This window comes from Chelonia mydas, chromosome 18 (assembly GCF_015237465.2).
Source record: "Chelonia mydas isolate rCheMyd1 chromosome 18, rCheMyd1.pri.v2, whole genome shotgun sequence".
NCBI lineage: Eukaryota > Metazoa > Chordata > Testudines > Cheloniidae > Chelonia > Chelonia mydas.
In genome coordinates, this window is record NC_051258.2 from 11,702,666 (window position 1) to 11,730,650 (window position 27,985).

At 49.0% G+C, this 27,985-nt stretch overlaps 1 protein-coding gene across 2 annotated transcripts in view; it reads left to right on the forward strand.

Annotated features, from left to right (window-relative positions):
• Positions 1-462: 462 nt before the first annotated feature.
• MASP2 (MBL associated serine protease 2) overlaps positions 463-27,985 on the forward strand; it is a 46,087-nt gene continuing 18,564 nt past the window's right edge. The window contains exons 1-3 of one of the 2 annotated variants that reach the window (XM_043531710.1): positions 463-655; positions 26,738-26,957; positions 27,783-27,960. In XM_043531710.1, coding sequence (XP_043387645.1) covers positions 26,799-26,957; positions 27,783-27,960 — 337 coding nt within the window. In that variant the 5' untranslated portion in view covers positions 463-655; positions 26,738-26,798. Of the gene's footprint in view, positions 656-1,377; positions 1,492-26,737; positions 26,958-27,782; positions 27,961-27,985 lie in introns of those variants that run through there. The other variant, XM_007053708.3, reaches the window with a different exon arrangement.

The window sequence follows — 27,985 nt, forward strand, 5'->3', positions numbered from 1 at the left end:
GTACAAAAAGGGATGTAACTTCAGGGAGCATGCCTTCTGTGTAAGGTGAATGTCGCAGGATGGCTCTTCAGAGACGAGGATCATATAGTGCATCATAGTAATAAACCAGACTGACGCTGGTTAGTTGATCTCTTGAGTATATTTCATAACAAACCAAAGTGTGCTCAAGCAACTGACTCTACAGTTTATCAACAGGCATAAAAGAGAACAGGTGTCTCACACATGAGGAAGCCCAGAGCTCAGCCTGCTGGAGCCTTGGCTGGGGGGAAGTTCATACCACTGGAGGCCAGTTCAGGCAAGACAGTGTGCTGAGGCATAATGGTCTAGGGAAATCCCCTCTATACTCCTAACCATGATTTTGGAGCAACCAGAGACAGGCTTCTCCCCAGACGCTCCATGCCAAGTTTTACATTGAGCCCAGTGGACGCTGGAGCAGGGTTACTGTGCTGGCCATGTGCCCTGCAGAGGCACAAGTGGTCTGGGAGCTCCTGGCTGCTGGAAGGGAGTGTGGGGAAGCACACAGTGCCTCTGCCCTAACGAGGCACTAATGGGACACAGCTGTGACCAGACTCAGCCAGGCCCTGCCCAGGTGGGCATTTACCCTGCCCAGCCTGGCTGCCTTTCCAAGAGCAAGAGAGAGAGCGGAAATACCAAGGTAGGAGGCATGACTCTTAATGGCCCCATCAGTGAGACTCAGTAGATCTGGCCCTGCTGGAGAGGGGAAGCTGGCGGTGGGAGGGAGAGCTGGGCCGAGCCGGGCCCCTGACCTGTGTGGGACCTGATTTTGGTTGGCCCAGAAAAGGGAAAATTCCCTCTGCCACCCAGGTGGCTGCAAGAAACACAAGTACAGCAGCCTCTCTTGAGGGCACCACAATAGCCCTGCTACCCACTAAAGCATCAGGTGGGGTCGCTTGGGGTTTGTCCTGGAGGAGGCCAGTGAGTCTAGCTATTCCTCCCCCAGCCAGGACTGGTGGGGTGAGGCGAGGCGTAGGCTCCATGATTCTCTTCCCCTGGCCTTTTGCCATGCCCTTGGGGCATAATGTGTGTTATGCCACAGTGTCGAGAGCGCCCCCATTATAATTGGGGACGGGTCTGTTGATGTTAGAGATTCACGCACCCCAGCCGTGGGCTAGGGGGCAGCAACCAGTGTATGGCTTTAGAAGGATATCCTGCCCCTCCCTGCCTTGTGTGCTCGGTGAAGACGATACCTCCAGGGGTCAGGGCAGGACCTGCAGGTAGCCCATGCTGTCTCCAGTCACCTTGATCCAGGAGGAAAGCGACCAGCTTAGCAGAGTGATTTTTTTACCTTTCATCCTCCCCACTCTGTGCTCTGACACCTGGGCAGAACTGCCTACCCCTCATACTCTCATCATGAGCCCAGAGTGCCTTTGGCGGGGGGGGGAGAGAAATGGCTGTAACCTCGCAGGAGGAATGTCCGAGGAGGGAGCAATGTGCAGTGTGGTTGTAGCCCTGGGAGTCCCAGGATATTAGGTGAGAGGTAAGACCTTTACTGGACCAACTTCTGTTGGTGAGAGACAAGCCACTCAGAGCTCTTCTTCAGGTCTGGGAAAGGTACTCCCAGCATTGGAGCAAAATGAAAGGTGGAACTGATGGTTTAGCATAAGTAGTTAGCACATATTGTAAGGCGGGGTAATCAATTATTTTTTGTCAAGGTCCAAATTTCTTGGTCAAGGTACAGTCCAGGTCCAGACTCCAGAGAAAATAATTAAAGACAAAATAACAATGATGATAATAAGATTTTGGGGTCTGTTCAAAGCATATGGGGATCTGGATTTGGCCTGTGCTCTGCCTGTTGACTACCCCTCTTGTAAGGGACCATTCAAGGTAGAGTGACCTGTTAACACCTGCAGCCACAGGACAAAAAGAGGGGGTGAGTGGGTGACAGATTGTTGTAATAGGCCATAAAGGGAGCCTCTTTGCGCTCTGTGATCCGCCCATGTGCTGGCTAACCAGACAGGCTCCTGCTCCTGTTCTGGGCAACTGTGCTAATTCGCCAGGCTGAGACCGGTGAGGCCTGCTGCCTGGGCTCACGCTCGCCTGCCGAGGAGCTGGGTTAGCTTTGATCCTCCCTCTTGTGCTTGGAAGGTGGGTTAGAGAATGCATGCAGCTGAATGGTGGGTAGGCCCTAGTGGCGGAGGTAAGTCCAGCATGGATACTGGTCCCTAAAGCAGACAGTGGGGACCTGATTCTCCCCTGCCTCCTACCTGGGCAGTAACTGACACAGGTGCAGAATGGCTATAAAATGCTGTTGTTCAGATTTGCGGTTATTCTCAGTAGTAGCATTAAGCGAAAGCTTAGAGGCTCCAACTGAGAGCAGGGTTGCCCTGTGCTAGATGCTGCATGAACACCCAGTGACAGTCCCAGCCACAAAGAACTAACAGGCTAAATAGATGAGATGCACAATGTTTGGGAAAGGGAATAGAGACTGAAAGAGGGGAAGTGACTTGCCCAAGGTCCCATAGCAAGTCAGTGGCAGAGACATAAATAGAGCCCAGGTCTCCTGACTCCCAGTTCACTAGGCTACACTGCCTGTCCGGTGGTAGAACTTCACACCCTCTTTGCACAGGTCTGAATGATGGGACCAAGAAAACCAAGCACTGGGAGGTGACAGCACCCAAGTCAGAGGGGCCATCATCGGAAGCTAGGAAGCACTGAATTAGATGGGTTGTTTCAATAAGAATCTTTGCTTTGGTTTTTGAACATGAGTGGCACTGAGGATTCTGCTCTCAGCAGCGTTTCAGTCAAATCAGCCCCCGGCCTGTTTTCTTCTCCAGACGTCGTAATGCTTCCAACTCCCCCGCTCTCCTGGAGTAATAAGTGATACAGCCACTCTGGCATCCAGATGGGCAGGCTCATCTCTGCCTTTTCACTCTCTGTCAGGCTGAATTTTCCACCTCGTTTGCCATGGAAGTTTCTGGCTGTGTTTGTCTGGCTTCTGGGAGCGGTTGGAGTCTTGGAGCTTGTTTTATTCCTCATGCCCTAAAGAAAAAAATCAAATCCGTGGTAGGGAACTCAGCAATGGGATCTGGAGCCTTCCTACCCTTGCTTACCAGTATGAGTCCAGCCCAGCTTAGTAGGGGTCACAAGGTGTAATCATCGAATCTTCTTTCTGGCAGTGGTCAGCACTAGGTGCTTTAAAGGATGGTGCAAGAAGCCGGCTGGCAGATGTGGGAGAATCTGTCTCATTCTAACCCCTAAGAGAGATTGTCTCAAGCCCTGCAACATACTACTGTTCAGTGGCCTATAGGTTAATATGTTTACGGGTCACAGCCTAATCCTGTAGTGGAGCTGAGGACAGGAGGCTGAGCTCCCTCTCTCACTGCTGCTGATGGGCCTTTCTGGGCTGGGTTGAGGCACTCTGGCTGAGCGCTGAGGAGGGAGCTTGCACTGCCTCTGCTGTGGCTAGAAAAGTGGTTCTCAACTATTGTGGGCCACATATGCAGCTCTCTGTGTGTTATGTGGGCCACATCCACACAGTACATATACTACCTGTATGGCCCTGAGGATGTCGCCTCACCTGGGCTGCAGCTGTGTGCTGATTGGGCCGCGGGTTGAGAACCAGTGGGCTACAGGCTACCAGTCTCCTGTGAAGACTCTGAAGGCAGCACCTCTCACCAGCATTGAAATCTGAGCTTGCAGTGTGGATGTTGTGTTTGTTCTTGCATTTTCCTCAGGGTAGGTCAAGAGATCCGGGAGGGGCAGTGGCCTTGGGTCCCGGGTGGAGATGGTGGGGGTGGTTTGAGCTAGTTATCAATGAATGGGGAGGTCTGTGAGTGGTTCTAAGTGGGTTTTTATTTTGCATGTTGTCTATGTGGCTGATTGGCTTTTGTTTGTTGGGTTTTTTTAAGTGAAAAGTGCCCAGATTCCTAGACGGGCGCTGGGAGCCTTCTGTGGGTATGTCAACCCTTAGGAAAAAAGTGCCTTGAAAACACGATAGCGACCACATTTATAGCCACAGATCTTGTCTTCACTGCTAAAGATGTAGTTTTACCTCCGGGTAACTGAAGTGCATGAGCTACCGTGAGGTAAAAACCCCAGTGAAGACAAGGCACTGTTGTTTTACCGTGAGGCGAACTAGGCAGCTGTATGTTATACCAATAAAATAAAAACCAGCAGGATCTTATTAAAGGGGAAAAGGCAAAATGCCACATTTATTGTGAATACAGAAAGAATCATAGTAAGCAGTTAGTTATAGCTATAACATTCCATTCAATCTCATATTTATTCACACACACACACACACACACACAGAGGTTCTGCAAGGTTGTGATCATAGTTACCAGCCTTAGAGTTGCTCATGCCAAGCCACTGGCCAGGTGGCCTGGACATGAGGAGGGAGCAGGGCCTTGTCAGATGCTCATCTGACACTCCTGGAAGTTGGTTTGCGGAATCAGACCCCAAAGTTCTCACTTTCTAGAGTCTATTTTTATAGGAATTTCTTCCTATGCCAGTCTATGGGAATTGCTTCATCATGCTGTTGCTGAATCAATCAGCAGATGGCACATTCCTGATGTGTCCATGCTGCCAGATGTTATCTTGTTCTTTGGTTCTCCCATTCTTGAGGCTGTTGGGTGGATTCCAGTCTGCCCTCTGGGGGTCCTCTGGTTATTTCCACTTGACGCCTTCTTCAGCCGATGGACACTGGATTCTTAGGCTGGCACCTCCCTGATCATTCAGTTATTATCCACACCAAGCATCCATCCACATACATCCTCTATCTCTATTTTAATCACAATTGTTAACAAAGCGAGATGAATACAACAAAAGGGCGGGGAGTCTCAGGGTGCTGTTTCTGTTGTTACAGAGTATTGCTTTGAGTCTCTCTCTATGTGAGGTACAGATAAGGTACAGATTATCAAGGGGTGCAAAATTCGGTTTAGGAGCGGGTGGCGTAAGGAATACATAATCTGCAATCTCCCCGACTGGGGGTAAAAGTTTAACGGGTCAAAGTACAGACATTGAGCTATGGGGGTATGTTGTCCATATAATGGCTATATTCACGTGTGGAGTATAATGAGAGGATACGATGATGAGGACGGATCTACCCTCATTTGGTGGGATTTAATGTTCAGTGAGTTTATGGTTCCAGTTCATATGGTCCAATGGAAAAAGTCTCTCAGTCCCTTTCCCATAGCGGATGCATGATGTCGTGACGGCTCACCCCTCCTGTGCTGTCGGTGGCTGATGATGTGTTCGATGTAGATGTCCCTATGTGAGTAGTAATTGTTACAAAGAATTGCTTTGAGAACAGACTACGAGGTGCCGATGGATGTCCTGATCGTCGGAGCCCTGGGCACTTGGGACCCCTGCAATGAGCATGTGCTGCGGACCTGTGGGATCGGTCGACGCTACGCACGGCTCATGCAGTGCCACATGGTCTCGGACACCATCCGATGGTCCAGGGACATCTACATCGAACACATCACCAGCCACCGACAGCACAGGAGGGGTGAGCCGTCACGACATCATGCATCCGCTATGGGAAAGGGACTGAGAGACTTTTTCCATTGGACCATATGAACTGGAACCATAAACTCACTGAACATTAAATCCCACCAAATGAGGGTAGATCCGTCCTCATCATCGTATCCTCTCATTATACTCCACACGTGAATATAGCCATTATATGGACAACATACCCCCATAGCTCAATGTCTGTACTTTGACCCATTAAACTTTTACCCCCAGTCGGGGAGATTGCAGATTATGTATTCCTTACGCCACCCGCTCCTAAACCGAATTTTGCACCCCTTGATAATCTGTACCTTATTCCCTGATAACCAGAAACTTCTATGCCTAAACTCTGTACTGTTTTCTTTTTACTTCAACATTATCTTAATAAAATTATTAAATCTGTACTAATTAGCAGCTTGCAAGTTTCACACACAGAGAGGGAGAAACAGTACCAAAAACCAAGAGACCTCTTAATTAGTAATACCCTGGAATTTAAACTATGGGGAATCAAACTCATTTGTGATTTTAATACAGAACTTCTTTAATATGATCCAACATCTATACCCCTGCCTGGGGTTGACCGTGTCTCGTTTACTGTGAGGTAAAACAAGAGAGCCTTGTCTCACCGGGGTTTTTATCTCAGGCTAGCTCATGCACATTAGTTTCCCTGAGGTAAAAAAAATACCATCGTTTAGCAGTGAAGATAAGGCCCTAGTATCGGAAGGATAAGTCACTGTTTTTACACGTGGTGGATGCTAGCAGGGAGTCTATGCTAAGCTACACACAACTGTACCTGGGCACCATGGTTTGAGGCCTGTCTAGACTAACCTTTGCCAACTAACTAAGGTTTAAAAAAAAAGTCTAGTGGAGACAAGCGAGTGCTTTCTAGTCCAATGCCTTAACTACAGGTCAGAGTTCTGGGGTCTGCTCCTGAATCTGCTACAGATTTGTGCATTTGACCTTGGGCAAGTCACTTAGGGTCAGCTTTTCAGAAGTGGCCACTGTGTATTTTTCCCCATCCTCCTACCCCCATCACCAAAGGCACTGGGCACCTGCAGCTCCCAGTGATTCCAGTGGGAGCTGTGGGTGCTCATTCCCTCTGAAAAGCAAGCCCAAAAGTTTCTTGAGCTGCTCACCAAAATCAATGGCCACTCTTGAAACCTGAGGCTTTTACAGGGGGCTGTAGATCTAAATTCATCAGTGGTGGCAAAGCCCCTTGAGAATCATGGATAGAAAGTGCCATAGAAGTACCAAGTATATTGATGAGTCCATCTCCCCTGGGCAATGCAGAACTGATACTCACTCTGTTCTCTAGTCCTAGATGGCTCAGGTGACTGGGCTTCTAGCACTTCCTTCACTACATCTGCAGGTGAGCTTTGGTATTGTGTGGAGCGGCTCACCTGCGTACTAAGGACATGGCTTTCAGAACTGCCATAGCATGAATAAATAACCTCCCACTCCCCTAGGATATTGGAATGACCATGTGGTAGAGAGAGCCCTGGCTGGCTGGTAGTGAATAGGAACAAGAGTGAGGGGATATGTTCAGCCAGAGAGAAGTGGGCGAGGACCTGGCGTGAACAAGGACAACCAGCTATACAACAGCCATGGATTCCATTTTTGAACTCCGTGAGCGGTGTCACTTCCCAAGGGTACCCACGGCTTTGAGGCACCTCACCACCTCCTGCTCTTAGCGTGAGGAAGTCATGTCTGTGCCTGCCGTTGGTAAGTTCCCTGACTGCACCAACCTCTGGCCACAAAAGCCCTGCCTTCCAAGCCTCCTCAGGCCTCACTCTTATGCACAGGTTGGTGATAGCCAACCCCCTGGTACCCGAGTCCTTGGAGTGTTCCCTGTTGTGTCCAACCCTTTATCCCCTGAGCACTCACAGAATTACTGGGCCTGCTGTTCCCAAAGGCACAGTACACCACAGCTTACTAGTAATACTGTAGAATGCAGCTTCCGTGAACACACGGCACTTAAGTATATGTACAGCAAAAACAAGAATACATTTATTATCAAAGAACAGGGAGTCAAGTGATAGTGAGTGAGAATATTGGAGACAACTGGTTACATAGAAAACAAAATTAGAACATGGTTTTTAGAGACTAAACTTAACTAACCAAGTAGTCCTGTCTCCGACAGGATGCTTCCCCCCACCCTCCGGTCTTTCCTCAGCCTTTTCAGCCAGTTTGGTTGCGACCCTTCTCATAAGAGCAAGCCTGCTGACAGCTTCTCATCACAGATTGAAGGAATACCTACGGGTTCATCTTTACCCCAGATAGAAAAGGAGTACTTGTGGCACCTTAGAGACTAACAAATTTATTTGAGCATAAGCTTTCGTGAGCTACAGCTCACTTCATCAGATGTAGTTTCAAGAGTTCATTGTCTTACCCCTACCCAGGATAACTCCTGCTGTTTACTTCTTCCTGTTAATTTCCTCTCTCTGAAGATTTCACAATCCTTCATTAGCATTTGGCTCAGACTTGTGAGTGGATGCCCATTGTGAGCCATAGAATACTTCATTTACATGTAAACAGATATTTAAACTGGTTTCAGAGTAGCAGCCGTGTTAGTCTGTATCCGCAAAAAGAACAGGAGTACTTATGGCACCTTAGAGACTAACAAATTTATTAGAGCATAAGCTTTCGTGGGCTACAGCCAACTTCATCGGATACGTAGAATGGAACATATAGTAAGATATAGATAAAAACATTTCTTCCTTTGTGGCTTTTCACCTTTGCTGCTGACACACACCTGAAGAAGATATTTTTTGTAGAGATACATAACTCCTTAAATATCATCTGTACATACATCTCACAATGATCAAGAGGATCAGCATGACACAGGCTTTTATTCGAGACTTTGCAATGACCCCTGGGATACCTGTGCCCTCTGTCAGTTGGCATCAAGAGGTCTTTGGGTCACACTCACCAACTGGATTTATTAATGAGACACCTGCATCTGGCGCCCTTCATCTGAGGATTTCAAGGCACTTTACAGGCACTAATGAATTTAGCTTCACAACATCCCGTGGTTCATTCGTACCATTGTCCCTATTTCATTGATCTTACAGATGGAGTTGAAGTGACTTGCCTAAAGTCACAAGGCTTGTTATTGGCAGAGCTGGGAATAGATCCCACAAGTCCTCACGCCCAGTCTCCTGCTCTAACCACGAGGCTGTGTTTGCTTCTTCTCATGACCTTAGTGAATTTTCTGCCTCACTCAGTCTCATTTAAGTGGAAATGTAACACGGTCAAATAACCCATTTGTTCACTCACTTTATTACTCACTCTCTAGCTAGCTAGATATGCGTTGAGTTTCTCAGTTTTCTGACCTCATATCTGAGCTGTGAAGGCTTTCATTTGGGAAGTGGGCTCCTCAGCTGTGTCTTCACTTACTCCTCTGATCAACTTTATTCACCAGACCCCCAGCAACAGCAGACTGTGAATACATCCTTATAACCGACAGAGGGCTTTAAATGAAAGAAATATATTGTCTTGACTATAAAGGTAGCGTAGCAGATTCAGGTAAGAAGCGTACAGCACAGGAGACTCCTGAAAGCAAATGACCCTTTGGCAGCTTCAAAGAACATCTGAAACAATAGCTTCTCCACAGCCTTGCCTAGCCCTGATAAAATTCTCAGGGATGTAAGTGGGCCGGGCAGATTGTGCCTTGTACTGTGCTTTCAGTTAAACTGCAGTGCGAAATACTATACGCTGCAAGCACTTGAGAGAGGAGGAACGATAATGGGACTCTGCATAGCTCTAGCATCTCAAAGAACCTTGGCTTGGTGGACATGGCTTATTCTCCATTCCATGCTTGGGGAAGCTAGAGTGCATAAGAATGGCCATACTGGGTCAGACCAAAGGTCCATCTAGCCCAATATCCCATTTTCCGACATTGGCCAATGCCAGGTGCCCCAGAGGGAATGAACAGAACAGGTCATCATCAAGTGATCCATTCCTTGTTGCCCATTTCCAGCTTCTGGCAAACAGAGGCTAGGGACACCATCCCTGCCCATCCTGGCTAATAGCCATTGATGGACCTATCCTCCATGAATTTATCTAGTTCTTTTTTGAACCCTGTTAAAGTCTTGGCCTTCATGACATCCTCTGGCAAGGAGTTCCACAGGTTGACTGTGCTTTGTGTGAAAAAAATACTTCAATTTGTTTGTTTTAAACCTGCTGCCCATTAATTTCATTTGGTGACCCCTAGTTCTTGAGTTATGAGAAAGAGTAAATAACACTTCCTTATTTACTTTCTCCACACCAGTCATGATTTTTATGGACCTCAATCATATCCCCCCTTAATAGTCTCTTTTCCAAGCTGAAAGGTCCCAATCTTATTAATTTCTCCTCATATGGCAGCCGTTCCGTACCCCTAATCATTTTTGTTGCCCTTTTCTGAACCTTTTCCAATTCCAATATATATTTTTTTAAGATGGGGCAACCACATCTGCATGCAGTATTCCAGATGTGGGCGTACCATGGATTTATATAGAGGCAATATGATATTTTCTTTTTTGACAGAAAGTTGGGAATCATTAAGAAAGGGATAGATAATAAGAGCACAGAGAGGTGAAATGACTCGCCCAGGGTCACACAGCAAGTTAGGGCTTGTCTGCATGGGGAAATTGACTGGAATAGCTTTTCTAGAATAGCTCCCCATGTGGATATGCTATTTCAGAAAAATTCCAGAAAAAGTCACTTGTATTCCAGAATGGCATGCTTCCAAAGTGGAGTAATTATTCCAGAATAAAGCGTCCACTTGGGGAGCTCTCCGGCATTAGCTGTTCCAGTCAGTTTTCCTAGGTAGACACACCCTTTGTGGCAGAGATGGAAATAGAACCCAGGTCTCTGGGCAGTCAGCCCACTAAATCATGCATCTCTTTAGAGGGCAGACCCGTGCATTCCTAAAGAGTTGGTTTTGCTACCTGTGCAGAGCTTTTCTTGCTTGTGTCACCTGAAGCTTAGCTAGAGGCAAGTCCTGTTTGCCAGCTGCACGTTATTTCTGCTTTCCTCTCTGCAGGCTCCCACAGCACTGGAGCTGCCTCGGGTCTTGTTTCCCTATTCATATCTCCTTTCATAGCCTTGAAAGGGTGCTGGCTTGTCCCAGGATGGGAGCTCTGCAGAGACCAATGCGGACCAGATGAATATCTTCAAACGTGTCCTCCTCCTGCCTCTTAAAACTGTGTTGGAGGCTGACAGAACATTTCAGACTCACATGGCCTGACCCAAGGAGACAAAGCCACTTAGGAACTGACAGAAATACAGACAATTCTCACTGTATTTATTTACTTAAATAATCTCCGAACCTTGCACGCAAACACATGAAATATTGGATTGCAAACTTCCACAGTGGGGGTGGCTGAGTTCTTGGACCCAAACTTGGTACGAATTGTTCATCGTTCTTCCTGTGATAAAGGACTTTGGCTCTGAAAGTGGCAAGTTCAGGAAAGAGGATCTAAGGGGTCAATGCCTTCTTGCTTCTAGGTCTGGTACAGTGGCTGATTACAACATGATGATGGCAGGGAGAGGCCAGATGGACTGGATGGCTCAGGGACTTGGTATTGAAATAGGATGCACTTCACTTTGAGATGACTAGTTCCAACCTTGCTCAGGGTGGTCGTGGCATAAAAGTTGGCCATTGTGTAGAATGAATTTGTTGATCTCAATCCAGCTCAATAAATGGATACCTGAATCACAAAGGCCCTCTCAACTGGTACTAATAAGCAGGCCTGACCGAGAGAGAGGCCAAGGATGAGTGGCCATGAAAGCTGACTGCTCCTGGCACGTAATATCTAGATATGGTCCGCGAACTTCTTGGTTGCCTGAAGGAGGGGTTTAGAACTTGTTTTTCTGGGCACTGGTCCCCTCTGTTTTGGCAGGCTGCGGCCTCTAGGTTACATGAGGATAGCAGGGTTGGTAGGTTTAGCTGTGGCTGAGATTTTAAACTTTAATGGGAGCTGAAGGTCCAAATTCCCTAGGTGGCTTTGAAGACCTCAGTCTGCACTTGCCGGTGGGCCTGGCAGAGGCTAAGGGCAGCCGCTGGGGTGATGGAATGGAAAGGGGAGGAAGAGGGGCTAGCATGTTGTTTCCTTCTACTGCAGGTTGCACTGCCCCGCCCCCTTTTAGGACAAGTTTCTGCACAGGGAGTCCCTGCGGAAACCACCAGGGCAAAGAAACGCCCACAAACGAGCCTGCGGTGCTAAGAAAACTTTCCCTCTTCCCTGTTCTGCCTCTGCTAATCTATTCACTGAAGTAAATGAGCTCCCGGGGGAAAGCTAGCCAGCCAGAAGCTTACATGCAGGTGTGCGTGCGGGAAGCTGCAGCTGCCTAAAGGGCATGGGCACACGGAATTAGTGGCCCAACACTGCAGGGAGTGAGTGTCTATCTCTTGGTTTGAAATCACTGCTTCCAGGTGGTATTTGGCTCAGTCTGTGAAATGAAGAATTCACCCACTGCTGGGAGCCAGCAGGCTGGAAAGTGCCTCCTGATTGCTCTTCCGAGAAGGATAACACAAATCTGTTCAGTGCCAGTGAGCGGCCCAGCATGCTGTAGGGTGAGGGTGTGCGGGGCGGTGGGAGAAAACAAGTGAGCAGAAAGGCCAGCAGTAGTATCTCCCTTCTGGAGAGGAGAGGGGACTGTCTCTTTATTGCCAAGTTTCAGAGTAGCAGCTGTGTTAGTCTGTATTTGCAAAAAGAAAAGGAGTACTTGTGGCACCTTAGAGACTAACCAATTTATTTGAGCATAAGCTTTCATGAGCTACAGCTCACTTCATCGGATGCATACAGTGGAAAATATAGTGGGGAGATTTTATATACACAGAGAACATGAAACAATGGGTGTTACCATACAGACTGTAACAAGAGTGATCAGGAAAGGTGAGCTATTACCAGCAGGAGAGTGGGGGGGGCGGGAGGGCGGGCCGAGGAACATTTTGTAGTGATAATCAAGGTGAGCCATTTCCAGCAGTTGACAAGAACAGTAGGGGGGGGGAAGTAAACAAGGGGAAATAGTTTTACTTTGTGTAATGACACATCCACTCCCAGTCTTTATTCAAACCTAAGTTAACCGTATCCAGTTTGCAAATTAATTCCAATTCAGCAGTCTCTCGTTGGAGTCTGTTTTTGAAGTTTTTTTGTTGAAGAATTGCCACTTTTAGGTCTAAAGAAAAGGAGGACTTGTGGCACTTTAGAGACTAACAAATTTATTTGAGCATAAGCTTTCGTGAGCTACAGCTCACTTCATTGGATGCATTCAGTGGAAAATACAGTGGGGAGATTGATATACATAGAGAACATGAAACAATGGGTGTTACCATACACACTGTAACCGAGAGTGATCAGTGGATAGTGTATTTGGCAAAGGTTTCCGGGAGGCATCCTTAAGACACTGATTTCAATGGAAGTTAGGAGCTTAAATGCCCCACTGAGGAGCCGGCCCTAAATGCTTCTTAAATACCAAGAAGACTGCGAGTTAGCCACAAGAGTCAGTGGCACCTAAGTGATCACTTAAGGTGAGCTACTACCAGCAGGAGAGGGGGGCGGGTGTGGGGGGGAACCTTTTGTAGTGATAATCAAGGTGGGCCATTTCCAGCAGTTGACAAGAACGTCTGAGGAACAGTGGGGGGTAATCGAGTGACCAAAGAGATTGAATTGTTCTCCGACTGGTTTTTGAATGTTATAATTCTTGACATCTGATTTGTGTCCATTTATTCTTTTACATAGAGACTGTCCGGTTTGGCCAATATACAGGGCAGAGGGGCATTGCTGGCACATGATGGCATATATCACATTGGTAGATGTGCAGGTGAACGAGCCTCTGATAGTGTGGCTGATGTGATTAGGCCCTATTATGGTGTCCCCTGAATAGATATGTGGACACAGTTGGCAACCGGCTTTGTTGCAAGGACAGTTTCCTGGGTTAGTGTTTTTGTTGTGTGGTTGCTGGTGAGTATTTGCTTCAGGTTGGGGGGCTGTCTGTAAGCGAGGACTGGTCTGTCTCCCAAGATCTGTGAGAGTGATGGGTCGTCCTTCAGGATAGGTTGTAGATCCTTGGTGATGCGCTGGAGAGGTTTTAGTTGAGGGGCTGAAGGTGATGGCTAGTGGCGTTCTGTTATTTTCTTTGTTGGGCCTGTCCTGTAGTAGGTGACTTCTGGGTACTCTTCTGGCTCTGTCAATCTGTTTCTTCACTTCAGCAGGTGGGTATTGTAGTTGTAAGAGGTAACACCCATTGTTTCATGTTCTCTGTGTATATAAAATCTCCCCACTATATTTTCCACAGTATGCATCCGATGAAGAGAGCTGTAGCTCACGAAAGCTTATGCTCTAATAAATTTGTTAGTCTCTAAGGTGCCACAAGTACTCCTTTTATTGCCAAGGAATCTGAATGGGGAGTGACCCATAGATGTGTGCTGCAATGCATGAGGATATGTCTACACTGCAATTGAGAGGTGTGATTGCAGCACCTCTAGGCATACACAAGCTAGTTTTGCTGCAGATCAAGCCAGCTCTGTCTGTTTGGGACCCTGGGTACATACTCAAGCAGCCCATCCCCCATGCCAGCGCAGCTTTGATCTTTGATTGTTACACAGCCGGCTAGGGTACGTCTACATGGCCTGCAATCACATCTCCGATTGCAGTGTAGACATCCACAGAGTGTGGCACACTCTGAGATTACCCTGTGTGTGTGTGTTGTCGCGTGTGACTGCTTGCGGGGGCCTGGGGATTACCAGATGCGTGTCTGTCTTGTTTTATAGCATAGGAATTTATAACAATATTTTTTTCACTTCTGTAATATGAATAGCACCTTTCATGCAGTGATCTTGGGGGAGCGGTATAGACTTTGATTAATTCAGCCTTGCAGTGCCCCTTTGTGACAGGCAAGTTTGATTATCCCCATTTTATAGCTGGCCAAACCACATGAGAGAGGTGAAGTGGCTTATCCAAGTTCACGCAGCCATGGAGTGGTTACGTTCAGGAATAGGCCCTGAGAAGTCTTGGTGCCTAGTCCCCTGCTCTGAGCACAAGGCAAGACTGCCTGCAAGTTAATGCCCCTTTGCAGTCTTCAGACAGAGACAGGGCAGCTCAGGTTTAAACAGCTGCACCACCCGCAAGTGGCTACAGCACAATTGTCTGCTCATGTATGGAGCAGCCCAGCCCTGGGATCTCTTGCAATGCCCAGGATCTGGAAAAATTGAAGTGTGGGTTAATAAGTTTCATGCTTCTGTCAGTCCTGCTTTGGCAGCTGGTGAGATCTGACTGCAGGCCCTCGCGGGCTGTAAATCAGAGCTGGCGTTTTTAAGGAGAACTGTAATGAAAGCTGAAAGATTTGAGAGGAATTGTTTTCCCGAGTCCCTTGCCTCCATTGTTCAGAGACATATAATTACCACTGAACACCTTCAGGAAGGGAGACTTCCTAGTAAATGAGATGTCACAGACAGAAACAAGGCAACCCTGATTCTGGCCCCTAATGAGACCCTTAACTCCATACCCTTTTTGAGGCCTCTGGTGGGCCCCATTGGTGAACAGCGAAATTATGGTTTCCATATTTTAAGGTTTAATGCAAAGCTGGATTCCATAAATACGAAGGAGCTGCCAGCACTTTGAAGAGACGGGAGCATCTTCCAAGACATGTCTGGTACATCCTTCTTTCAAATGTAGCAGTAAGATTGTGGTAACACCCAAGAGCTGCAGGCATGGACCAGAAAGAACCCTATTGTGCCAGGCACTGAACAAACTCAGAACAGAAAGTCCCTTCCCGGAAGAGCTTACACCAGGATTGGGCAAACTTTTTGGCTTGAGGGCCACATCTGGGTATAGAAATTGTATGGCGGGCCATGAATGCTCATGAAATTGGGGGTTGGGGTGTGGCAGGAGGTGAAGGCTCCAGCTAGAGGAGCGGGCTCTAGGGTGGGGCTGGGGATGAGGGATTTGGGGTGCAGAAGGGTGCTCCGGGCTCAGACCGAGGGGTTCGGAGGGCAGGAGGGGGATCAGGGTTGGGGCTGGGGCGCAGGGGGGGTTGAGGGCTCCGGCTGGGGGTGCAGGCTCTGGGGTGGGGCTGGGGATGAGGGGTTTGGGGTGTAGGAGGGTGCTCCAGGCTGGGACTGAGGGGTTTGGAGGGCGGGAGGGGGATCAGCGCTGGGGCAGGGGGTTGGAGCGTGGGGGGGCGCTCAGGGGTGCAGGCTTTGGGCAGCGCTTACCCCAAGCAGCTCCCGGAAGCAGTGGCATGTGCCCCTTCAGGCTTCTGCGCAGCCAGGCAGCTCTGTGCACTGCCCCTTCTGCAGGCGCCGCTCCCGAAAGCAGCAGCATGCCCCCCTCCAGCTCCTATGCGGTGGCGCAGTGCCAGTCAGGCCCTACCCCATCCATAGGCGCTGCCCCTGCAGCTCCCATTGGCCGTGGTTCCTGCCCAATGGGAGCTGCGGGGGCAGCGCTTGGGGCAGGGGCAGCGTGTGGAACCCCCTGGCTGCCCTTACGCTAGGAGTCAGAAAGGGGACATGCTGCTGCTTCCAGGAGCCATGTGGAAAGCCCCTGACCCTGCTCCCTGGCTGGAGCGCCGGAGCGGGGCAAGCCCCTGACCCTGCTACCCGGCGGAAGCTCAAGGGCCAGATTAAAAGTTCTGACAGGTAGTTTGCCCACCCCGGCTTACAATCTAATGATAAGACACGTGGATACAGACAGATGAACAAATGGAGCACAAGGAAGCAATGAGAAAAACCCCATGCCCTTAGGTTTCTGTGGCAGGGGATGGTTACATACATCTCCCTTTTAAGCCAAACTCCCTCCTGTGCTGTTGTCAGTTCTGGGGTGGCTCAAGAAGTATGCCAGGAGCTCTCTTCTACCCAAAGAGGCTATATGCATTTGGGTGATGCAGGATATGTATGAGACTCCGATCTATCTGGTCGGCATGGTAAGCATATGAGATGCCTCTTCCCCTCCCATTTGAACCTGCCCGCTTGCGCAGAAACCAGCTGCCTGTGTGTCAGAGTTTTGAATAAGGGAGAGGAGAGAATGAGCCACGATACAAGTGCACTGGAGAAGCAGCCTGGACAAACATAGGACTGAATGCACGTGGAAAATGCAATGAGAAGGCCAGGCAGGGAGTTCCTGGCTTTTGGCAGGGTTGAGAGCTAAGGTTTAAAAAGACAGAAAACAGTCAAACTTTGGATCATGCCCTGGTTTAGCTGAAAATGCTGGACTCATTCCAGAGTGCCAGGCTAGGGCTTGCTCTCCCTCCATAGGCGTCAATGTGGGCTGGGTCCAAATGAGCATTTGCGATGAGACCATTATAAAAGACATCCCCAGCCCGCCCTGTAAATTACAGGGAAGGAGATGCATCTCCCTCTTCATGTGTGTTTGGACAGCGCCTAGTGCATTTATGGCTCTTCTTGGAATACAAATAATTCCTAGGATAAAGAGCCTGTGTTAACCTTGCTGGGGTTTGAACCTGTAATGCTGCAGAGCCTCGCTATGCCAAACCTGCTGCTTAGACCCTTCAGTTACTGGCTACTGCATGCAGCTGCGAGGTTGTCTTCTTCTTTCAGGGCTCCCCTTTTGTCCTACCCGCACCAGACTTTAACTCCAGTGATCCATTTGTTTAATTCATTATTATTTGTATTCTGGAAGTGTCTAGAGGCCACAGTGGAGATCGGGGGATCATTGTGTTTGTACAGCACCTAGCACAATGGGGTTCTGGGCTCTGACTAGGGCTACAGAACTATAAATAACACTAGTAATTGGACTAGAGGCTGTACAAATCCATAGTAAATGACAGCCTCTGCCCTGAAGAGTTTACAGTAGGCAAGACTGGCGAAGAGTGGGAAGGAAAACAGAAGCACAGAAAAGGGGAGTGACTTGCCCAAAGCCACCCAGTGGCAGAGCTGGAACTAGACCCAGGTCTCCTGACTCTTAGTTCAGTGCCCGATCCATTCTAATAAAAAGTCTGCAGCCCTCTCAAAGATTTTGCCTATCCGACGAGTCCATTGTCAATTTAGAAAATAAAAAATTACAGCACCAAAGATTAGGAGGGTTTATTTTTGTATGAGAATTTCTAAGATGGAAAATATGTTTCAAAGTAGAAAAGTGAAAAGCCATTTGGACCATCTGTGTCCCATTACTGAGCTGGGGCTGTCATCCATCCTCATTAGGCAGGGCCTGAGAGCGTGGGTGGGGGAAGAGACCTGGGCAGCTGCCCTGGGCACCAGGCTAAAAAGCACCATATGGAAAAGCCTAATGTATGTTAACAGGCATCAGAGACCTAAATTGAAAGAATAATGGCCCATCCTCGTGTGGCAGCCGTGATGAGACAAACCCTCAGCACCGATTTATCAGTTGCAATTTCAGGTCATTACAATGCTGCTAAGCAGAGGGTAACAGACAAGTGCGAAAGATTAATCTGACTTCAGCAAGAGTGATTTTTCCAGTCCCTCTATCACTCTGGCTCCTTCTCATCCTCGCTAATGTAGAGCCAGTGAAATAGCCTCCTCTTTTCCCCACCCTCCAGAAAAAAAAAAAAGATTCTTCCTGATGGCCCTTGCCTTGGAGATCCCATCAAAACAGTAAGATCTTGTCATTTACTAGCTTCTGGGGGTCTGTCTTGTCCGTGCTACTCCAAATGAACTCGTGCAATATAAGGACCTGAATAGTGTAAGTATTCCCCTTCCTGCCAATCCCGTGGCGGTGCACCTACACCATGAGTTATCTGCGCACAGCCTGGAGCTAGAACCAGCTCTTTGGGGGAGGTTTGAATTGTTCCATCTCCACAGCCTTCCTCAAGGAAGGGAAGAAGCAGAATTCTGATGCCCTCTGTTTTGCTTTTTGCATAGCCAATTGATTTTGACTGCACTTGCAGTTCTGTTAAAAATGTTTGAGACCAAATAACAAAGCTGAGCCAACGTATTGTTTATAGATAAAACAGTATAGTACAGGGGAGAGAGAGAGTTAATGCATCACCAGTCCCCCCGCGGGGGGCGGGTTCTCACAGTGTGTTCAGGTCGCCTTACGCAGAAGGCGCACTCCCCCCAAACTACCTCTATTTATAATGACGTTGTGCACAAGCTAAGACCTGCTATACGTCATCTAAGATTCCACTCACCAATTTCAACTTGTTTTTCTGGTACCACGGTGTACCCCCTCTTACCTTTTGCTTTGGACACAGCATTCCAGGTACTAACAGGTGTGAAGGCACCTCCTGAGCTGGTACCCAGGGCACAAGATTAACATAACTTGTCTTTGACAGGTTTCCTATTTTCTAATGCCAAAACTGACTTCAGCTTTGCAGCATGTTGTGGGATACTTGATGTGGGTGAACTGAACTGGGGAAAAATCATAATACATTCAGTTAACATAACTCCCCAATACCTATATAGATAGATAGATACGCGCATAATCCCTACTAGTGTATACCATACCTAACATATGAGTATTGGCTAACATAGTATTGGTACCACGCTTTGCATTTTGACCTACCAGATGTTCCAATGTCCTGCCTGTAGCCAGGAGTCCCCCAAGACTTGAATGAATCAGTTTGGCATGAAGCCCTTCCAGTGCCCTGGCATCCAGGACCAGAGCTTGGGAGCAGTTTGGTACTATGCATTCTGTTTTGCATTGCTGGAGACAGAGCCCCGTTCTGAACTCTGGGTTGGGAGCCAAGTTCACTTCTCCAATCTCTCTCTCTAATAGGCCAGATTGTTCTCTCTTCCAGAAAGGTCTGGCTTTACTGTAGCAGACTAGGCTGACGTGACTGTCTGACACTGCCAGCACCAGTCCTTGGAAGATAGTTTCACCAGGAGCACTTTGGGACAGAGTCTAACAGACTCCATGCCTAATTCAGAATTAAATGGCTTGACTGCCTGTATTACATCCACCAGACCTCTCTGCCTATGCTGAGGGACATAAAGACTCCAGGATAAGTCAACAATCTCTAGTAGCGTTTTGTCAATAAGGATCCTAGCAGTTTCAGACGTAGCCTTGACAAATTGTCAGCCAGATTTCAAATGAGGCCAAGCCAACTGCACTAGCAGAATGTGTGTGTGAATGCACCAACTGCATATGCCAATCCCACATGCAGATCTGCTTTTGTCCATGTAAATATAATGAGCACATAAGCAAAAGGGTACCCACATCTGAAAATGTGGTCTTATTTGGCAGGATTACTTCTCTCACCCCTGAAATGCAGCCATCTCTCAGAAGGAACGCAGCAGCTATGTAATGTTACTGTGTGTGGTTAAACAATTTAGGGCAAGTAGTGAAGAATACCTGAATACAGAAGAAAAGGAGGACTTGTGGCACTTTAGAGACTAACAAATTTATTTGAGCATAAGCTGTAGCTCACGAAAGCTTATGCTCAAATAAATTTGTTAGTCTCTAAGGTGCCACAAGTCCTCCTTTTCTTTTTGTGGATACAGACTAACAGGGCTGCTACTCTGAAACCTGAATACAGAAGTTCACTCCTCATTCAAGATGCTTCTGATTAAGTCACATTATACTGAGCCCCATTATGGGGCTGTTGTTTTTTATTTGCTGAATCTCTCTACTGCTAAGGCTGTATGTTTGGATTTGCCAAGAAGCGTAATATATCCCACATTGGGTATGGGTTGGAGATGTATTTTCTCTCCATTATTCTTTCCACAGCTGGCTGGCTGCCTGGTAGATAAATTCTTTCTGGAATGCTGCAGATTTTGGTTCATGCTGCCAGTGGTTATGGTGCCGTCTTCAATCCTCTTTCTCTGCAGCAGGAACTGAACTACACATATTCAGTAAGGGTTTCAGCCATAGGAAGGTCTGTCCATTCCAGTGTCTCTGTCCCCACCCTTTGGACTTTTCTGTAGCTCCCATTATTACAGTATCTGAGTAATAGTTTTTTGGAAGCACTTTAGGCTGGATCTGCTGGTTATTCTGGATCAATGGGCTAACAACTCCTCTTTTCCACAACACAGAGACGATCATGGCCAGTTCTGGAAGAAGAGGAGTGTTGAGGAGGGCCTTTTGGTGTTGGGCCAAGGTGTGGGAGCAATGCATTTGGCTGCATAAGGTTATAAGGAAGTCCAGTGCAGGCTGGAGGTCACTAGGTTACTGGGACATGGTAGCTCTTCAGCAAGAGTCACAGCTCACTGAATAGGGGAGAGGATCCAGTTAATTCTGCATTTTCTCTGATCTGTAGCTAGCCAGCGATTCATTTGGAAGGGGAAGAAGGTACTTTGCAGAGTGTTTACTTTTCCATGGAGGGAGAGAAGTGATGAAGTTTAAAAGATCTGGAAGAAAGGGTGGAATTGGAAGGAGATGGAGATCTGCAGCCATATTCCCAGGCTGACCCACAATCTCGGCAGGTTCCAGGTCCCTTTGCTGCGTTTTCAAATTGGAAGATGCGACAGAGATCAGTAATGCAGGTGTTTCCACCCAAGGGCAATTCGAACCTGTAAGCTAGAGGGTGCTGTAGCTTCACTCTGCAGAGCTTTGGATGGGAAGGGGAGGGGGCTGAAGATGGGTAGGAACTATGGCTCATATGGATGGGAATAGAGCCTTATCTAAGGAGGTCTGGAGCAGGGGCAGAGAAATGAAACCTTGGATGGGAGAGGGATTTGAGCCCTGATGCAAAGCTGTTCATCTGTTATCCCCCAGACACCAGCCTCCATGGGGAGAGATGCTGCTGCACAGGAGATGGGGGTCTTTCACTGGAGGCTTAACCATGCTGCAGGGGGCCACCTCCTAGCAGGCAAGCCACCATCCAGCCCACCCAGTCACCATGGAAAGTGTACAAACCCGAACCACTATTGCAGCGGGAGTTGCTCCCGGTTCCTGGGGGCTGTTCCAGGAGTGGCAGATGCTAAGAATGACTTGGCTTGTTCAGGTTGCTTGTTAAACAAGACTGCAGTGACCTTGTAACAACACCAGAGTGCTGATCCAAATGAGGCTGGCATGGTGAGGAATCACTGTGGCATCCCCTTTTCTAGGGTCTTTGTTTGCTAGTCTCCAGTTCTTCTGCTGTGGAGCTGTGTCCTGCCCTGATCACTCCCCCGTATCATTAACCACGTGTTCCCTTCACTATTCTAGGATTTTGTCCTGGGAGTATGAATAACATGAACTTTTCCTTAGTTCCTATCCATTGCTTTGAGCCATAATTATCTAGGAAACAGGCTGTTTGTGCCTGTAACGTGCATATCTCCTCTGATCAGAGAGAGGAAGGCAGAGGACAGCATTACAACACAGGCCTGGCTCCAACTTTATCTGAATTTGAACCAAACTCTCTCTGCAGAGAGAAACAGCTGTTCCACTTCAGCGGCAGACTCCGAGCCAACGTGGCAGACGCAGCGTAGCTGCCTATGGCCTGGGGACATATCAGTGATTTCCTTCTTTGAGAGACAGGAGATGGGAAGACAGACGGACAGGCAAGAGGAAAGAGAGATTCTGTTCTCTGTGGGTTCTTACTGCGATGTGAGCGGGACATCTGAGTGTCTTCCAGCAGTGCTTTCAGCAACGTGACCGCCATCTGTCATGTTTGTTCTCTCCTCTGCGGGAGGGAGAAGTGTGTGCAGTGGAGTGTTCTGTTCTAGTATGTGTGCGTGCGTGCGTGTGTGTAGGTTTATGTGCCTGGCACCTGGAGTGAAGGTGATGGTCCTTGGTTCTTGGGGGTAGTTCATTCCATGGTCTCGGACCAGCCCCCAAGGAAAGTTCTGTCTCCTCCACAGAAGAGCTTTACACTTATTACAGAGAGCTCCACTGCGGTGGAGTGGTTGACCCTGGTCTTCATACCTGGACCCAGGCCACAGAATGCCTTGAAGATCAAGCTGAGACCTTGAACTTGGCTTACTTTTCTATCTATGGAAGCCAGTGTAGGGAGCAGACAATAGGTGTGACATGCTCTCGTGGCAGGAAGTGTTAGTTGGAAGGAGAGACCATTGCCACGGAAAATAGTGACTGGACGGTGAGGGGGAGGGCAAATGCTAATTGAAGAGAGAAACCGTCTTGAAGCATGACATCAATTCACCCTGTTTGCTCACCTCCCCTTGGTGCAAGGAGAGGCTTGGGGCCTGTGGAAATGGGTGGAGAGGTTTATATTTGGGGAAAGCGGGTGCCCCCCAAATCAGCAGGGGGCAGAGCTTAGGGAACAAACAGACCTCAGCAAGTCAAACCTACAGCCCGTGTCTCCCATGCATCCCCCACTCGTTTCCCTCCAGTACAACCTTGGTCTCTGCTCTCCAGCACCACCTTCCTCCCACGCCCTGCTTCCTGGCCTTCCCGGGATACTCCAGATGGGGCCTGTGGCTGGTAGACGTCCCAGCTGGCAAGCCATGTTAGCTGGGCCCCCACTGAACAGCTCTGCTCGCACTGACTTACTGATGGGCATGGCTCAGCTGCCTCTATCCAAGCTGCTGGAGACCTTTCCTGGACAGGCCACGCTGCAGTGGGAGGTAGGGGGAGCAGGAAAACAAGCACCGGGGAGATCTGGGGAAGATGATGGACTGCTGCAGTCCCCACATGGGGTCTCCCAGGCATTCTCACGTCACACCATGTCTCTGCTGCTGTGCAGATGAATTTGAAGGCAGAGCGCCTTCCCTGAACCTTGGCTTTCACACACACTTTCCTCTTGAAAGCGACTTCTTCCGTCTGGGCTACCTCAGTCCCTCAAGCGTGGACAGGGCTGGGAGTGGGGAGACAGCTGTGCAGAATTCACAATGGGCTCCTGTCACATAGAATAACCCAAACCTTCCTAAAGTGGGTCAGTAATTAGGCAACTGGCCAATAGCTGCTTCTCACAGGGATGGGGGTGGGTGCACCCAGCCTTCAGGCTTGCTTGGGGCTGGGTGGAGAAGGAGGATGGGTGTTAGGAGTCATTTTGTAGGGCCTGCGGTTACTCAGCATGATGCTGTTAAGCTAGGGCTGCAAATGGCTGGCTGATGCCGCAAGACATGCTGAAATGAGAAGGGCTCTTTGCAGGGAAACAGGCAACACAGTGGGTCAGGATTTCATCCCAGGCACTTAGTTCTAAAAGGTTTTCCCCAGCTCCGGCTAGCAGCCTGACTTCTCCAAAGGCCGTGGAGGTGGGAGCCTAGTATTTGCACCAAGAATTCAACACCTTCCCTGGTCTCTTGCCAGGTCAGCTTCCATGTTCTGATGCACAGCCATTCTGAGGGCCCTGTGACGGGTTAGAATCCAAGCATCAGACAGGAGGACCTGGGGCTGACAGGGATGGAAGAGCTTGGTCAGACTCTCAATACACTGGAGACATTTCAGAACCATCTTAGAGCTGATACTTTCATTCTGGGACTGACCCCTGCAGCTTGGGACCCAATGCCGCTAAAACGCGCAAGAGCGGGGACTGTTGTTGTGTTTTGTGTTTGTGCAGTGCCTCGCACAAAGGGGTTTCGGTCTGTGACTGGGGCTCTAAGGCGGTCTGGTCATGCGAAGGAAAAGAGCAGCCTGCTGTTGCAGGGAGACAGTTTGGAGTTGGATGACGATAGAAGAATTCATGTCCAATCACAGAGAGGGCACACTGCAGGATAGGAGAAATATTGGCCATGGGACATGGAAGTTAACCAAAACAGATTTGCACTCTGGGATCCGATTGCTTAATTCAGACATGTACAAACAATTGCCTGATCACTGTATGTGTATGTACATGCACACACTCACTCTCACTGCATGGACAGTAGCCTGACGACTGTAGGTACACGCACACACTCAGCACCCATGTGTGTACCTAGACACAAACATAGCTGAAATCACAAGCGGTGACATTGCCGAGCAAACAGCCAGCATTCAGCTTGACACTTATTGATTTCCCAAAGTTTTCTGTCTGTGGCCTGTGTAAAGTCCATGACCTGTGAGGGCTCAGTGGGGGCTGTTTAGCAATCAGGGAGCCCGGAAAGCATCTAGTCCTCTCTAGCTCCTGTGTGGTCTCGCCATTAACCTCATTTACTGCTGCTGTTGCACGGACTGCCCCTTCCCCTCTGTGAAATGGCGTTTTCTGGTTGTGGTTTGGTAGGGGTCACTCCCTGGCTTTGGTTTTATTCGGTGGAAAATGCCCACGTAGGCTGCAGGTGACTGGCAGCTTTGCTGGCTGGAGGAGCAGACCCCTGGGAGAAGGAGCACTGGCTGTGGTAAAAGGGTATTAGGATGTCCTGGCACAACTCCTCTTCACACACCACACAGGAGCCTGTGGTTCTCATTGCAAGTCAGCTTCCCTTGTCTCCTTCCCTTCTGGGTGATAGGTACGGGAGAGAGACAGTACCTATGCAATCTATATGGAGCTCGCTTGCTCTTCTTTGATGCTTGTCTGCTGTGGCCTGTATGCAGGGGAGCTGGGGTAGGGATGTTTCTAGAAAATCTTTAACTTAAAAAAAAAAATCTAACAAAATATAAGGAGGGCCCCAGTTCTGATCTCCAGTTCTGATCTCCTGAATAGCTCCAGAATCTGGCCCTGTGTTGGGAGTTAATGGCCCAAATCCTTGTCCCGGGGACTTCAGTATGAGTCTTTCAGAGTAGCAGCCGTGTTAGTCTGTATCCGCAAAAAGAAAAGGAGGACTTGTGGCACCTTAGAGACAAATAAATTTGTTAGTCTCTAAGGTGCCACAAGTCCTCCTTTTCTTTTTTTAGTATGAGTCTTGCCATTGACTTCAAGGGGAATGAGGATCTGACCTAAGAGCCAGATCCTCAGCTGGCGAGACACTGACAGAGCCATGCTGACTTGCACCATAGCAGACATCACCCCTTTGGTTCAGTGGAGACCGTGTTATACATGGACTGGGATTTCCCCCCAGCATCAGCAGGCTGTTGTGTAGCTGAATGCGTAGTGCTTGTAAAGTGTGTGGGAATCTGTGCCTTGGCTGGTGCTACGGGTGAGCAGGGACTGGCCCTTCCTGCACCATCTGTGGTCTGAAAAAAGAGGATCCCAAGCTGCTGGTCACTGCAGGGTCCCATTTGGAGCTCTCTCCGCTATTTCCCAGGACGCTGGTGATAAATGCTGGACAAAGAGAAACTCCCTCTACTCTCCTGCTATGCCCCTTCCCCACCACACCACTTCCGTCAGCCTGGCTTTCTGCATCTGTGTGCTGGTGGGGGGGAGCTTCTCCCGTGCAGCTCCTGCCTCCCTGCATCGCTCTTCACGGCCAACTCTCCATCTTTCCTCTTACTCCCCCTCTCCCTTTGCTGCTTGGTATGGAACGCTGCATGGGACAGCTGGGTGTAATTCCACAGCTGGATTTTTAACCCAGCTCCAGCATGGAGGTAAAATGGCAAAGGCTGGATGTGCACATAAGGCACAGAACAACAGATTTGGGCTGGATTAGAACCAGCAGCTGGGAGCTTAAAGGCTCTGTGCCCCATTAACAAATCCCCAGCCATAGGTGTGTGTACCCCCAGTACTCAAATAGCGCTCATCACTGTAGTACCTCAGCGCCTCCTGTCTGGTTGCAGCGTTCTGTACGGCTAGTGCCCTAAAGTGTTCTGTGATCGTCCTCCATCAGAGATGCTGGTAAAATGGATCAGCAAAGGGACCTGGGTTCCCATGCGGTTCCTTCTTGGATCTGTGGGCTCAGGCTGTGAAAGAGACCAGGGTTCGAGTAATGTACTTATTGGGTAATAGTAACCGAAGAGCTAGCAACAGGGGGATGATGTTCCCAAACACCCTGACCACGCCCTAGCACACACAATCTTGAACTACCCTCTACCTGCCCCCATGCATCCTCTCCCCTTCCCCAGCTTCTCAGCACAAATGCCAGGCCCATTGCTCATCCCTCCAGAGAGGTGGGGGCTGAAATATTTGGAATCCAGCTGCACTTTCAGCTCCTCTTTGTACTTTGAGCCAGGGTTGACTCGGGTCCTGTACATTGAGCTCAGGCCCGCTCTGCTGTAACCACCGTTCCCAGAACTCAGCCAGTTGAGGGGGGAAAGGGAGATAAACATCAGAGTTCAAGAGCCAGACAAACATAGCAAAGCAAACTCGCCCTCAGCGGTAAGCGCACCAGGAGAAGCTGCTGCAGGCTCCGACAGTGGGAGGATGAGGTGAGTCCGGTCAAGGAGGCTCTTCTCAGGCAGCCTGGGTTCTCTAGCTCTTTGTCCTGTTTTTATGTAAGGAGATGCAGCCCATCTCCTCTCCTGGGTCTTATGTCAGCAGCACTCATTTGACTCCCAGGGCATTTACAGAGGAGAGGAGCATCAGATGCAGAGATCTTGACTAATGTCCTAGTGCCCTCGGTGTGTAGCAAACGTGATCTCTGAGCTAACGTTCACCCCCCTAGTTACTGTCTGTGTTCCATTTGGGGCAGGCTGTACCTCCTCTTGGCAGCCCTTTGCCATGGAGTGGGTAGCAACATCCAGCTGCAGAAAATGTATGGGAGGATCACATCCCCAGACTTCCCAAACGTCTACCCCAACAACAAGCAGAGAAGCTGGAATATCAGCGTCCCCAAGGGATACGCCATCCGGATCTACTTCACGCACTTTAACATGGAGCTGTCCTACCTGTGTGAATACGATTACGTGAAGGTACGCTGAGCCTCGGGGCAAAGAGGGTGGCGTATGTATTAATATAGAACTTTGCGTCTGTGCACGTTGATGGCTGGCTGTATATGAGACCTATGAGAGGTGTATGTTTGTACTTACAATATGGCATGGCATGTCCACTTCTGTAGAGACACATGTATTTCTCTGGGTAATTTGCTTTATACTGTCTGTGTCTCCTGGAGCTGCATATCCCCTTCCGCACTCAGAATGAAATGTGTATACCGATATATGGCACAACCAGCTCCAGCTGGGGTCACAGGTTTCAAGGAACCAGTTTCTCTTATGGTCAGATCTCCTTCCTGGTGGTGGAAAGTCTTCAGACTCAGCTCTGCCAGCAGAGTGGAGAGCACGTGGCTAGGGCACATGACAGATGCGCTGATTCATTCAGGGTTCTGTGGAGCCCTGGCTACAAGTTAAAGCTGCTCTTGCTAGTGCCTGTCTTGGTTCTTCCTTCCTTTTCTTGCCTCTCCAGCTATCTCCAGTCCCTCTATTCCTGCTTGGTCATGCTCCAGAGAGGTGCCCAGAGGCTGCAGAGAGGGAGATGCCACAGCTGAAAGGTGGCGGGGGGGTGGGGGAGAATCAAGGCAAGCTGGAAGCAGGCAGGGTGGTGATAGTTATATGGAGCTGGCAATGGGGCATACCATGGTTAGGGAGGGAGCTGGGTGTGGCCCTGCACAAGGACCTACTCCTGGTCCCCCTGATTTCAGGGTTGCAGGATTGGGCTCCATATACTGGGTGGGGGGCAGGCATGGAAATAGAGGCTGCAGCTGAGTGTAGATGTGACTGACTCCTCCATCCCCTGCGCAGATCAGCTCCGGTGGGAAGCCGGTGGCCACACTGTGTGGACACGAGAGCACAGACACCGAGGAGGCTCCAGGCAACAGGACGTACCACTCCATCGACAACACCCTCACTGTGACTTTCCGATCCGACTACTCCAACGAGAACCAGTTCACCGGCTTCGAGGCCTTCTACTCAGCTGAAGGTGAGAGATGGGCCCCTCACTGAGG